Source organism: Artemia sp. Qi Xiang Cuo, chromosome 7, assembly GCF_049724085.1.
Source record: "Artemia sp. Qi Xiang Cuo chromosome 7, ASM4972408v1, whole genome shotgun sequence".
Taxonomy (NCBI): Eukaryota; Metazoa; Arthropoda; class Branchiopoda; order Anostraca; family Artemiidae; genus Artemia; species Artemia sp. Qi Xiang Cuo.
In genome coordinates, this window is record NC_142800.1 from 8464183 (window position 1) to 8479386 (window position 15204).

The 15204-nt window shown below is 37.4% G+C and overlaps 1 protein-coding gene across 2 annotated transcripts in view; it reads left to right on the top strand.

Annotated features, from left to right (window-relative positions):
- LOC148949912 (cartilage oligomeric matrix protein-like) overlaps nt 1–15204 on the top strand; it is a 334413-nt gene that overhangs the window by 211992 nt on the left and 107217 nt on the right. For both annotated transcript variants that reach the window (XM_089091996.1, XM_089091995.1), the window contains exon 9: nt 12778–12883. In XM_089091996.1, the coding sequence (XP_088948122.1) occupies nt 12778–12883 (106 nt within the window). The remainder of the gene's footprint in view (nt 1–12777; nt 12884–15204) is intronic.

Genomic DNA, 15204 nt, shown 5'->3' on the forward strand with positions numbered 1-15204 from the left:
ACACCAATCGCTAACACTCTCTTTAATGATACCTTGTTCTTCCATTTTCTTTATTTGGTAGTCCAGAAATTCTTTTAAATGATACGGTGTTTGATACGGTGATTTTTTAATTGGAGGGCCCTATGTTGTTATTTTGTGCGTGGTTAAGTGAGTTAATCCGTAATCCGCTTTGTGTCTTGTGAATTTCCACCTAAAATCCCAAAGAAAATTTCCCAACCAGGTTTTTATATTTTCCGGTAATTGTTCTAAATTAAATTGTTGCAAAAAATCAGTTTTTGTCATTCCATACTTTTCTTGTGGTTGCGGTTTCGACGACATTTGTTCGTGGCTAGTGAAATTTACACTTAATTTTGGGCTGCTTAGAGATTTTATTTCTGAATTTGAAATCTTTTCCACCGATCCAAGCGCTATTTGGTTCAGTTTTAGTTTTTTATTCCTTAGATTTGATAATTTTAAATATGTGACACTATTTTTCAATTTTAATAACTTGATTTTCCACAAAAATCGTCGGGTATTCTTTGAGGGTGTATCCTCCTACCACGGAATCCATTGTTTTAACCTTTCTTTCTTTTGTACTTAATGTCGCTAGCACTTGAGCTGTTGTTCTTCCTTCTATTGTGATTTTCCCATTTATTTATAAGTTGTAATCCAAATCGTCACTCTCTTTATCTGTTGTTGCGCAAATTAGCCTATTAGTTTCATTTGACTGGCTTATGGTTATTGAATCAGTTAGGGGTTCCCTTACGATCCCATATTTTTTTATAGCATCTGCTCTTAAAATACTAGGAAATGGTAGCTGCTTTCATAATATCACCGTTACTCTTAAATCTTTCTTCCCTGTGCTTTTTCACTGTGCAAAGCCATTTTATTTCAAAAATCAAATTTTATTTTGTCCTCTCGACCCAGTTTTTGCAACCGCCACCAGATTTGGTAAAGTGGTTTTTATGTTATTAAGGTGAGGTTGGTGTTGATACCTTTATTCCCCCTTTAGAGGGGAGATAAACTATGGCCCTGTTGTAATTAAAATTTTATGGCGTGCCTTAGGCTAAGACCTGACTAATGATGTGTACCAGCTGGCAATATTCAAGAGACTAAATTTAGATTGTGGAGAGGTTGACTATAATACAATACTTTTATTCAGTTAACATACGCCAGTACAAGGTTTAATAATATATATATATATATATATATTTATATGTATTCCGCTGGGACTGGTGGCTCCAGAGAGACAACAAGTATCAGAATTTTACAGTAAGATGTAATACAATAAGATACTTAGGCACTTACAGTAATCCGACAATATTCCAAGGTATTTATAATATCAACGGACCAGTGGTCACTCCAGCATAAGATTAGTAACTGACTGCCCCTTACCATAAAATGTATCTTCTATACATTTCCTCAACCACACCTTATCAGGACCCACTGACACACATAGCTAGGAAGTGTTAATTTCTATATTTCCTATTAAGCATACACCTGCCAGGGCATGTTCCTTATCTTAATTAAATTTGGTATTGCTAAACTTTGCCATTTGCGTCTTAATATTTTACTAAATTCCAAATTGACTTAATTAGAAAGCGTCACCACATACTATTTCCTTTTCACAAATATGACAGCTTTTATTAGTTTGTTGTTCTTGTGTAGAACCATTACCTCTTCGTCTATTTTTATACTCATTGGCTATTTTTGTACACATGTCTGTTATGGTAGTTACAAAATGCCAGCTAGTATCTTTACCAAAGTATCTGCAATATTTATTTTGTGTTTTATCAAAAGAACAACCTACTTGGAATCTTTACGCAAATGGCTGTTGCTCTGCTACTTTAATTAGCTTTTTACATTTCTTTTGATTAAATTCTTCATTATACGATTCAAAATTGGCCATTATGCTATAGAGTACTTTCATTTCCTTAGTTATATTTTTAAATTCAATTTTGGATCCTGGTTTTGGCATAATGAAGCCACTTTATTTTTGCTTATTCAAATAAACAAATTTTAATACAATATTTGTTTTCACATTTATATATATCTTGACTATCCATTAGTAATCCCTTTAAATTTGAATTAATTTTCATAGAATTTATATTTTGATAGTCTATCAACATTCATATCATTCGCTTAGTAAAGATAAGCGAGAATTGACCAAAAAAAGTATTTACTATCACTATTTTTATATTAACGCAAGCTTTTTTGTTACAAATTCAAGTAGTCCCTTATAAATACCTCCCGCATACTCTGGTAGTCCTGTCATTTGATAATAAAATTCGATGGATAAGTTCGACTTCTTCATTATATATTACGTGTGTTGTAAATTGAACTCTATAACTATCTCTATCATTCATTATATTTTGTAAATCCCTGACAACAGTTTCAAAAAGTGTTCCAAAGTCAGACTCATTTGCATTCATTGAAATATCTACTGAAAGGACATTTTTATAATCCCTTGAATGCTGGTTATTTATTTCAGTTTCTGATTGTTTTGCCTTTATTTATTGATACTGATTTGTCATAGTTGTATGCTTAGTAGATAATTTGATTCTATTCTTGTTCATTTATGGTTTAATGGAGTTCTTTGCTACTTTTTTTTGAAGAACTTAATTTGTGGAAAAAGTTTTTTTTTAAATTTTCCTATTGTAAAAAAAAAGAGAAAAGTAAAATGAACACACTTTAATTTCTGCAGATTTTCCCCAGAAATCTATTTCCCTACTCCTAAATTTCAATAATGAGAATGTTCGATTCATGAACAGGAGTTTTTATCTGAGGGAGTATTCAAAATTTCTCAATAAAATAGGCGAGTAATGTGGAAGCTAAAAAATACAGAAAATTTTTAGATATCGTTATTTTGGAATTCCTCGTCCAAAAACCTTTTCGCTTCCTGTGTATATACCTGGAAAAGGATTTTTTTTATTGCATTATATTCTATTGCTTAGACGCAAGGGTTGGAGAATCAGAAGACAGGTTGGTTGTCCAATTTCACTGAACAAGGGCGAGTGTAATAAGTGTCATGAATTATATCCTTATACACACATTATTATTTTGGTTATTAGATAATATCCACTGAATCTACGTGCTATAACAAGGTTGTCTCTTGATTACCCCTAAAGATGTGTTTCCATATGAATAGAGATGTACTGGGCGTTATATGCTGATGGGGTGTAGGGGTCTACCTCTTAGAAAATACACCCCCTGAAAATACCTCCCCCGTATAATACCAACAACTCACCCGAAATTAAACAACCTAAAATACCCCCTGCAGAAAATATCCCCCATAGGAACTCTAACCCATGGAAAATATCCCATATAGAAAATATCCCCCTCCCCCAGGAAAATATTACTTCCCCGTTCTCATTGAGCCATCAGGTAAACACAGAAATAGTTCCAAAAGAAAGACGAGGGAAGGTTGGAAGTAAACATTTATGTTCGATCACCAAGGGCTGTAGCCAGGATTTTTGTGGTTCTGTTTTTTTGGTTGTTCGCATCAAAAATGTGGAATTGATATCTACTTTCTTATTATTTCTAAGAATATTTATGGTCTAAGCTATTATTATGAAAGTAAAGAGCAACATTTAACCCCAAAATAAGCAGAATTTATTCCACATAGGAGGGAGACTGCCCCTTCCCAATCCATACCTCTAGCTTATGGTAGCAAACACTTCAGAGGGTGCTCATTAGATCAGAAATTGAGATTTCAAGTCCTTTTTTTGAAAGTCAAAAGTGATTGGAATCTAGCCAGCCGCGGGGGGGATTATTGTCAAGGGGGTATTTCCCAAAACAGGATTTTCCATGGGGTGCATTTTCCAGGGTAATTTTCCGGGGGTATTTGTCTGGGAGAGGGTGGTAAATACCAGCCAACTTGCTACTGCTAGCCATTTGTGGAAGATGACTATATAGCCAAGAAAACGATGACAGTCGTTAACCCCTTAGAAAATATCCCACGGAAAATAGCCCCTGGAGAAAATTTTCCCTGAAAATAGCCCCCGAGAACAACACCCCCCCCCCCCGGAAATTTACCCCCCCCCCATGGAAAATACCCCTTTGCAGAAAATAATCCCTTTTATCGTATCAGTGATTCTACTACTGATGACGGTCACTGTATCTGTGACAAGAATATTAGCAGTAACCCCTTAGAGGTTTCAAAAGCAGCCATAGGGAAATTAACATTGGGAAATTAACAAGTGGAGTTCTTAGCCCCTTGCACCTGGTTCTAACTGGTAGAATTCCCGTCCAGGCAAGATTTGGCACGAACAGGTATTGCAACTTTAGACAAAATTTCCAGGGTGTTTCAACTACTTTGAATGTGGTACGTTTTTATACACACGTTTTAATTTTCTAGGCGGAATTCCCGCCCTTGTCAAGAGTTCAATGGTTTGGTCAGGTGAATTTCTACTGGAGCCCTCATTCAAATGCCGTGACGTCACGGCGGCCATAGGGAAAATTGGATTTTAAACGGAGTCCTCTGACGTCACGGTACATACCCCCGTTTCAAGCGCATGTTACAACACGCAACGCGCCCTCGCCTTTAAAGGGTCAGATGAGTGGAGCTACCAACCCCTCGCACCTACGCAATGCGGTTACCGGCTCTAATAAAGTGGGTACAGCTGCCAAAACATCTATGACACACCCCTCTGAACTCCAATGACATCATACGACTTACCCCGTTTCAAACAGACAGGTCTAATATACTTGACGCAATTTTGCTAATGCTACCACAGGAACCCATGGGGGAATCCCGGCTTCATGCTCACACCTTACGAAACTATTGTGCAACACTGTCATGTGGTACTTTATTTCGCACGAAATCCCAAAAGCTTTTTTTTATTCATTAACTTTAATGATGGTAAGCACTTTATGTAAGTTTACTTAATGATTGTGCATCCATCATTGCCAGATAATACCATTCTGATATTTTTAGCCCAAAAGTTCCAAGTCATTTTCTTTTTCGGCGTTTCATTTTTCAAATATGCTAGAACGGCGTGTTTACTGCCAAATTTGGCATGCACTTTGAAAACACCTGTTTCGAGGGGCCATTTGTTCTCAAGGTATTTTAAGCAATAAAAAGGAAATGTGTGTTTAAATTACGTAAGCATCTAGGTATTAGAGACGCATCCCAAAGAGTAAACCTTAAAAACACAAACATTGTAAATAAAAACAAATTGACAAGCAATAAAACATAAAAAAAGACAGCTCAAAAACACGACAAAAAATAAAAGATGGAAATGCCATATAATAATATACGCAAAAAGAAACATCTATTATTGAAAGAAGGGGCTTCTAACCTTCAACCCCGGAGGGTAGGGGAAGGGGGAGTGATATTAGATGCATATTTAAGACATATTAAGAACTGCTAAGGAAAATACCCATTTCTTTGAGTACCAGTTATATTTTCATTTCTTCCAGGGGAAAAATACCTTAATGCCTCCACACTAACTTTTAAGCTGTAGTTCACCCCACAATGACAATAAATTACCCGCCCCCCCACCACCTCTAACAAGACATTCTTCAGGCATTTCCTAATAAAAATTGTGGCTCTGAATACCGTGATTCATGTTTTTTGCAACCCAAGCCAATCATAATGCCCAAAAAAATGCTCCACGCCGCCAAGGCATTTTGCCCATGTGACACCGCCCCCCATCCTCTGGGTGACCTGATATTAGTGATACATTTAAACCATATTAAGAGGTATTATTGAAGGATTTTTAAACAAAATGCACCTTTACACTGAGTATTGTTAGATTTAACTCCCCCTCTAGCGAAAAAATTCATTTGACACCTACCGCCTTATCTTTAAGCATTAGAGGATACTAGTTAACGACAATGTATACCACCGTGGTAAATTATAGATGATATTAAACACCCCTATTAAATCGCTACATCTCCCCCAAGAAATTTTACAGGCATTTTCTAATACAAATTATGGTTTTAAATCCCGCTATTCAAGTTTTTTCAACCCAACCCAATCCTAATACCCCACAAAATACTCCACACTGCCATGGAATTCAACCCATGAGACACCACCCACCATCCCACGGGTGACCTGATATTAGGGATACATTTAAACCCTATTAAGAGGTATTATTGAAGGACCTCTAGCGATATGCACCATCTCGTTGAGTATTCTTAGATTTATTTCCCCCTCTAGCGAAAAAATTCATTGAACACATAACGCTGTATCTTTAAGCTCTAGAGTATACTAGTCAATGACAATGCAACCTACCTTGGTAAATTTTGGATGATATTAAACACCCCCATGACATCGCTACATCTTCCCAAAGAAATACGTCAGACATTTCTTAACAAAAATAATGGTTCTAAATCCCGTGATTCAAGTTTTTGCAACCTGGCCCTATCATGATGCCCCACAAAACACTCCACACTGTCATGGTATTTCACCCAAGTGACACCCCCCCCCCACCTCCTGGGTGACCTGATATTAGTGAGATTTCCCATTTTTGGCACTCGTTGGAATGATGCGTTACTCTCCCAATTTGATAGACTCTGGAAGACATTTTGCTTTCAAGATATTAATGAAGGGAAATGCTTGTCTTACTTTTGCTAAACAATACATCTTGAAAACACAGACATTGTAAATAAAACAAATTGAAAGCAATAAAACAACAAAAGAGACACGTAAGAAACACGACAAAAAAATAAAAGATGAAAATATCATATTATCATATACACAAAAAGAACCATCTATTATAGAAAACCAGGGCTTCTAGTCTAAAACCCCAGAGGGTAGGGGAGAGGGGAGTGATATTAGATGGAATTTAAGACATATTATGAGCTTTTAAAGAAATACCCCTTTTTCATAAAGATAAATTCATGGATATTTCACAATTTCCTGCCAATATTTTCCAGCTCCCACCTAGTGGCCTTCATTTTCACAGGATACATTGATAATAGATGTAGTTTCTTAGGCATTATTATGGCTTACAAAATATATAAGCAATGGCATGCCTAATTTAAGAAAAGACGAGGGGAAAGGACTCCAGGGGAGAGGAGACCGTCACTGGGGGAGGGGAGACGTTTTCTCCGTCACCAGCTCAACACTGTTTTTATTTTTTATCGTTACGCAAAGCGGTTATTTTCATACATTCATTTATTCTTATCCAGCCTCCATCTACTAAGATAACGACATACTCACTGGTCACCACCGAAGAAGTGTCCAGTCCCCTCGAGTAGTTTGTCCCAGCCCGACATACCCCCATGGGGCATTTTTTCAGCCAAAATATAAAATGCGCAAAGGGTGGAAATTCTTGTTCCCTTCCATCGAGTGTGCCATAGGGAAGTTTGGTCTGTGTGTACTCTTTTTGGGGGACGGAATCCACTCATCCAACGCACAGTGGGAGAGGTTTGTCCATGACTACTCATTTCGAGGATAGAATCCAGACTTCGGCTAGGCAATAAAAGAGAATAAAAATGGTCTTGCTCGAGATAACATAAAATGCAGTAATAATAGGGAAGTTATCATATAAATTCTACGACAACCCTCTAACATCACATCATCCCTGTTTCTAGCACTCAGCTAGCGAAATTCATGGTCTGGCAAGATTCCCGCCCTGGCAAAATTCAAGCCATTGATACATTTATTCTCTTGAAGACCACTGTATTTCCCGTGATCAGGTCTAATATGAATGACGCAAGTGGTTCTCACAAACAAGACTAAAAGGACCCCATGGAGCTCCAGTACGGCACAAACACACATGCGTGTTGCGTATTAACGGCGATGTATATCTTAAGCAAAGATACCTAATTGCAAAGAATACACACACACACACACACACACAAACACAATAACACACTCACAAACTAAAAAAATCTAAAACACAAACTAAAAAAATCTCTATATCTAACTAAAACACAAACTCTATCTATATCACAAACAAACACACACACAACCAAACTCAGAATCACACAAATGAACAAACACACACGCTCCCAAACACACAAAGAGACACATAGAGAAACACACCCACACACACACACACACACACACACACACACACACACACACACACACACACACACACACACACACACACACACACACACACACACACACACACACACACACACACACACACACACACACACACACACACACACACACACACACACACACACACACACACACACACACACACACACACACACACACACACACACACACACACACACACACACACACACACACACACAAACACACATAAAAACACAAACATATAAACAAACATACTATGACATAGACACACCCATATATTCATAAATACAGATAAAAAAACATACACACACATACAAACACACACACACACACACATACACATGCATACACACAGACACATATAAACACACACACACAGATACATACACACACACACACACACACACACACACACATACACACGCACACACACGCACATAAACACAAACACGCGAAAACAAAACACACACAAAAATAAAAATACGATCAGAAATTGAATAGAATAAAAAAAGATATTTTGAACTGAAAATAAGGGGCAACACTAAGACTTAAAACGAACAGAAATTATTACGTAACTGACGGGGTTGTCTCCTCCTCAATACTTGGCTGTTTACGCTAAAGTTTGAATTTTGTTTCAATCATTTAAGAGTAACAATTAGAACAAAAATCTTTTTTAAAAGTTTTTTAAAAGGTGTCACATGGGTGAAATGCCATGGCAGTGTGGAGTCTTTTGGGGGCATCATGATAAAGATGGGTTGCAAAAACTTGAATCACGGGATTTAGAACCATAATTTTTATTAGGAAATGTCTGAAAGATTTCTTTGGGGAGATGTAGCGATGTCAAAGGGGTGTTTAATATCATCCATAATTTACCAAGGTGGTCTGCATTGTCAGTGTTTAGCATACTCTTCAGCTTAAGGATAAGGTGGGAGGTTTTAAATGAATTGTTTTGCTAGAGGGGGAGTTAAATATAAGAATACTCAATGAAATGGTGCATTTCGTTAAAAGTCCTTCAATAATATCTCTTAATATGGTTTAAATGTATCACTAATATCAGGTCACCAAGGGAATGGTGGGGTGTCTCATGGGCGAAATGCCATAGCTGTGTGGAGTATTTTGTGGGGCATTAGGATTGCCTTGGGTTGCAGAAACTTGAATTGTGGGATTTAAAACCATAATTTTTATTAGAAAATGCCTGTAAGATTTCTTGGGGGAGATGTAGCAATTTCATGGGGGTGTCTAATAAAGTCCAAAATTTACCAAGGTGTTATGCATTGTCATTAACTAGTATACTCTAGAGCTTAAAGCTAACTCGGGAAGTGTTAAATGAATTTTCTCGCTAGAGGGGGAGTTAAATATAACAATACTCAATAAAATGGTGCATTTTATTAAAAGTCCTTCAATAATACCTCTTAATATGGTTTAAATGTATTACTAATATCAGGTCACCTTGGGGGTGGGGGGTGAGGGGGGGGTTTCTCATGGGTGAAATGCCATGGCGGTAAGGAGTATTTTGTGGGGCATAAGGATTGGCTTGGGTTGCAGAAACTTAAATCACGGGATTTAAAATCATTGTTTTTATTAGAAAATGCCTGAAAGATTTCTTGGCGAAGATATAGCGATTTCATGGGGGTGTTTAATATTATCCATAATTTACCAAGGTGGTTTGCATTGTCATTGAAAAGTATACTCTAGAGATAAGAGCTTAAAGATAAGGCAGGAGGTGTTAAATGAATTTTTCCACTAGACGGGGGGTTATATCTAAGAATCCTCAATGAAATGATGCATTTCGCTAAAGTTCCTTCAATAATACTCTTTAACATGGTTTAAATGTATCACTAATATCATGTCAACCAGGGGATTTCGGGGGGGCGGGTTGTCTCATGGGTAAAATGCCATGGCGGTGTGGTGTATTTGATGGGGTATTAAGATTGGCTTGGGTTACAGAATCTTGAATTGCGGGTTTTGAAACCAGAATTTTTATAAGAAAATACCTGAAAGATATCTTGGGGGAGATGCAGCAATAAAATGGGGTTGTTTAATATCATCCATAATTTACCAATGTGGTATGCATTGTCATTGACTAGTATACTCTAGAGCTTAGAACAGGTACTCAATGAAATGGGTATTTTCCTTAGCAGTTCTTAATATGTCTTAAATTGCATCTAATATCACTCTCCCTCCCCTACCCTACGGGGTTGCTGGCTAGAAGCCCCAGTTTTCTATAATAGATGGTTCTTTTTGTATATATTATAATATGGCATTATCCTCTTTTATTTTTCGCCGTGTTATTTAGCTGTCTTTTTTATGTTTTATTGCTTGTCAATTTATTTTTATTTAAAGTATCTGGGTTTTTAAGATTTACTGTTTGGGATGCGTCCCTCATACCTAGATGTTTACATAATTTAAACACGCATTTCCCCTTAATTGCTAAAAATACCTTGAAAACAAATGTCCCCTAGAATTAGATGTTTTCCAAGTGCGTGCAAAATTTGGCAGTAAACATGTGGTTCTAGCTTGCTTGAAAAATGAAAGATCTTGGCTTTCATGCAATAGCTAATTTTTTATAATACGGTTCCAGATACAAAATTTTTGAAAGGATTGCATGGACTTCTTGCTTGGGGTGCCGTACCGTTGGAAGCGAATGACCTTTCAAGTCCTAGCAGGGTGAAGATCCCTAGAAAAAATATGAAAGGTGTTTTGAGTGAAAAATGAAACGCTGAAAAAGAAAATGTCTTGGTTAATACAAAATGGTATTATCTGGCAGTGATGAATGCGCAATCATTACGTAAACTTACGTAAAGCGTTTACCACAATAAAGTTAATGAAGAAATAACGCTTTGAGTGTTTTGCGCGAAGGAAAATACCATATGACAGTCTGTGTTGCACAATAGCTACGTAAGGTGTGAGCTATAAGCGGGGATTCCCCCATTTGGTTCCTGTGGTAGGGTTACGCAAAATTGCTTCAACCATATTAGACCTGGCTTTTTGAAACGGGGTAAGTTGTATGACGTCATTAGAGTCCAGAGGGGTTTGTCATGGAGTCTTAGCAACTGTGTCCCCTTTAATAGAGCCTGTAACCGCATTGCGTAGGTGCGAGGGGTTGGTAGCTCCGATTATCTGACCCTTTAAAGGCGAGTGTGTCTTGCGTGGTGTAAAATGTGCTTGAAACGGGGGTTTTACGTTGACGTCAGAGGGCTCCGTTTAAAATCCAATTTACCCTATGGCTGTCGTGACGTCAGAGGGCTCCGGTAGTAGTTCACCTAACCGAACCATTGAACTCTTGCTAAGGGTGGGAATACCGCCTAGAATCAGGTGCAAGGGGAGAAGGAACTTCACTTATTATTAAAACTTGTGTATTATACGGACCGCATTCCAAGTAGTTGAAACGTATGGAAATTTCGCCTAAACTTACGACACTTGCTCTTGCCAAATCTTGCCTAGATGCGAATTTTGCCAGCTAAAAAACAGGTGCAAGGGGCTATGAACTCCACTTGTTAAAATCCCTGTGTTAATTTCCCTATGGCTGCTTTTGAAACATCCAAGGGGTTACTACTGATATTTAGTATTTTTTTGTGAATTTCTATCACTGTTTTTGAAAAACTGTCAATTAAAAGAATTTTATCCCTATTAAAACTTTTATTTAATTTCCCTTGGAACATACTCCCTTCGTGGGAAATAACCCCCGCAGAAAGTATCCCACGGAAAAAACTCCTGCCCCCCACAAAAAATACCCTCCGTTGACAATACCCCTAGGAAAATACCCCCCCCCCTCCCCCCATTAAAATACTCTTCGCGAAAAATTCTGTCTTAGAAAATATCCCCCTTGAAAATCCTCCCTGACTTGAACTTCCAATTTCTGATCTAATGAGCACCCTCTGAAGTTTTGGTGACCATGAGGTGGAGGTGTAGATAAGGTGGGGCAGGTCCCCTCCTATATAGAATAAGTTCCGTTTAGTTTGTGGTTTTAAGTTATTCTTTACTTTTATAATAACAGTGTAGACCAGAAACACTCCCAGGAATTATAAAGGATTAGATGTCAACTTTTTTATTTTTGATGCCGTTTTCTTCAAATTTCTTCCCCCCACCCTTTGAATCGCGGAAGCTCAATGTAGAAGTTTAAGTGCCTTTTTTAGTTTTGTAATTTGTCCATCGCTTACAGATAGCATTTGTTATTGGGAAACATATGTACATTTTTCGCGGGAGAGTTTTCTGCAGGGTGCGAGGGCATTGACTGTGAGAATTATCAGTGGGGAGTAAATTTTTTGGGATAATTCTCTTTCAACTAGGATTTATTTTCCATGAGATATTTTCCACAGGGGGGGGGATATTTTCTGGGTTTTTTTCGCAGGGGGTATTTTTAAAAGGGGAGTATTTTCCGGGTGGTATTTCCCACGGGTGCTTTATTTTCTGCTGTGGGTATTTTCTGTTTCTTTTATGGGGGGGGGGGGGTGCCTAGAGCCCTAGAAAAGAAATATATAGGTATTGCGGCTAATTTGATGGTAGTTTAGCATATGTATATAATAAGTATGCAAAAGCCTTATTGTCTCAAATTTGACTCCCTAAAAAAAGAAAAATATGGCATATGCAGAAACAGTATTACGCTTACCAGGTAATACTTTTTTCTTTAATCCTTGAGTAATTCGTCACACCTTGCAAAAATTAAGACTCTCGCCCTTCTTCAAAGGCTTCTTTATCTGCGAAATTCCTTGGAGAGAGCGTGGTCTTATCTGAAAGTGAAATTTTTAATCATCAGTTTGATTTTTCCATTTTGTTGTTATTTTATCTTACAGAAAATGGGATTGGCGATGTATGTCAAGACGACTATGATGATGACCGGTGCCCTAACATTGAAGATAATTGCCCAATTAACGCAAATATCTGTACAACTGACTTCAGGTTTGAAATTTATAACCTCTTTAATCTACTCCATGACTATATTACTAATATCTTTTTTACAATTATTTTTTATAGTTATTTTGTTCAATAAGTTTTTTTTATTGATTTATTTTTAATTGTATTCATTTTTAATTGTGTAACTGCTAGGAGCATCTAAATATTGTATGTATTTGGAATTTAGATTTAGTCACATATTTCTTTTTTATTGAATCACTAACATTGAGATTTCAAATCTGTAACCTATCTTCTATAATTATTAGAAACGAACGCAAATCATACATTTTCTTCATCACTGACCGCTAATGGCCCACAACCTGTATCAATCACTTGAATAAGTTGTCAGATAAGGTCAGACTGCCCGTCTGACCAAATCATTTATCTTGGTATTTCCATCAGATATACAATTTCTCGAACTCGTCATCTCCGAACAGAAGGCATCAACGCTGCATATCAGCTTATAATAGTCTCTGTTTCAATTGCCGTTGACTGGCAACGCTGTAAAACACTATTGCTCTCCCCACATCCTTTACACTCCACTCTCCTGGAAGATTCTTAAAGATGCTGATAAATTTAAAAATTGATCCATGTTTTGCTATTTGGCAAAATAACTACTGAGATATCCAATTTGGACATCAAATTCAAAGCTCATCACTAGTCTTCACATAGCAAATCCTACTATAGCCGGGACTATACTTATGGAGAAAAAAAAATTGAGATATTCCAAGACATGCTTGGAGCCAACTTCTACAACACTATATACGTTGTCATAGTCTTATAATGATATTTTTGTTTGTACTGCTCCATCATTTTCTTTTTACTAACTAAAATAAAATTATAAAAAGAAGTTTTCTAAGGAAAAGTAAAGGCCATATTAAACTTAAGATGAGAAGTAACAGAAACCCACAATAACTCAAACTCAAAATGACCAGATATCATAGGCAGCGCAATAGCGCCTCCTAAGTAAAAAACGATATTGGCATAATGTATTACTTTATTCTTTCTTTGTTTTATACCAGGGCACTTCGTATCGAGGGAGTTGTCGTAGTAACTTCAAAAAAGAATTCCTTCGATTGGGAATTCAAAGGGTCAGTGTTCTTTCTAACAGTCAAAAGTGATTGGAGGGCAACTAACCCCCCTCTCATGCCCACCATTTCCTCAAACATATCCAATCAAAGTTTTGAGATTGACATTTTGTTCGACATTATTATACGTTGTGGAAGTTTGGTTTTTGAGGACGATAGACATTTCGTTCAACGTAGTTATAAGTTCTGGAAAATTGGTGTTTGAGGACAACTTCTCCCCCCCCACAGCCCTCAGGGCAAGGGTAATAAGCTATGGCCTGGGGGCAAATAAGGTTTTTATAGAAAGTGTTTCGTAGAAACTCCTAAGGGCTCATTTGATAGAAAATTGAAAGGGCAAGTGCCCTTTTTAATAGTTGAAAGTGATTGGAGGGCAACTAAACCTCCTCTAAACCCACCATTTCCTCAAACACATGCAATCAAAATTTTGAGATATCCATTTTCTTCAACGCAGTTGCAAGTTCTGGGAAATGGGTCTTTGAGGATGATAACCCCATCAGAGCCCTCAGGGCAAGGGTTGTAAGTTATGCCCTGGGAGCATATAAGGTTTTTATAGAAAGTGTTGTCGTAGAAACTTAAGAAGGACTCATTTGATTGAAAATTGAAAGGGTTAGTGCCATTTTAATAGTCGAAAGTGATTGGAGATCAACTAACCCCTCTCTCACGCCTACCATTTTCCCAAACACATCCAATCAAAATTTTGAGAATACCATTTAGTTCAACTTAGTTGAAAGTTCTGGAAATTATGTCTTTGAGGATGATAACCCCCTCCCCCCACACTCCTCAAGGGAAAGGTTGTAAATTATATCCTGGGAGCATGTGAGGTTTTTATAGATAGAGTTGTCGTAAAACCTACAAAAAGGACTCATTCAATTGGATATTCAAAGGGCTAGTGCTCTTTTTAATAGTTGAAAGTGACTGGAGGGCAGCTAACCCCCCTTTCAAGCCCATCATTTTCCCAAACACATCGAATGAAAATTTTGAGATAGCCATTTTGTTCAACACTGTTGAAAGTTCTGGAGGTTAGGTCTTTGAGGATAACAAACCCACCACAGCCCTCAGGGTATGAGTTGTAAGTTATGGCCTCGGGTCATATAAGGTTTTCATAGAGAGGCTTGCCACATCAACTTCAAAAAGGGCTCATTCATTTGGAAATGGAAAGGACTAGTGCCATTTTGAATAGTAGAAAGTGATTGGAAGGCAAATAACCCCCCTCTTCCACCCACTATTCCCTTAAACATA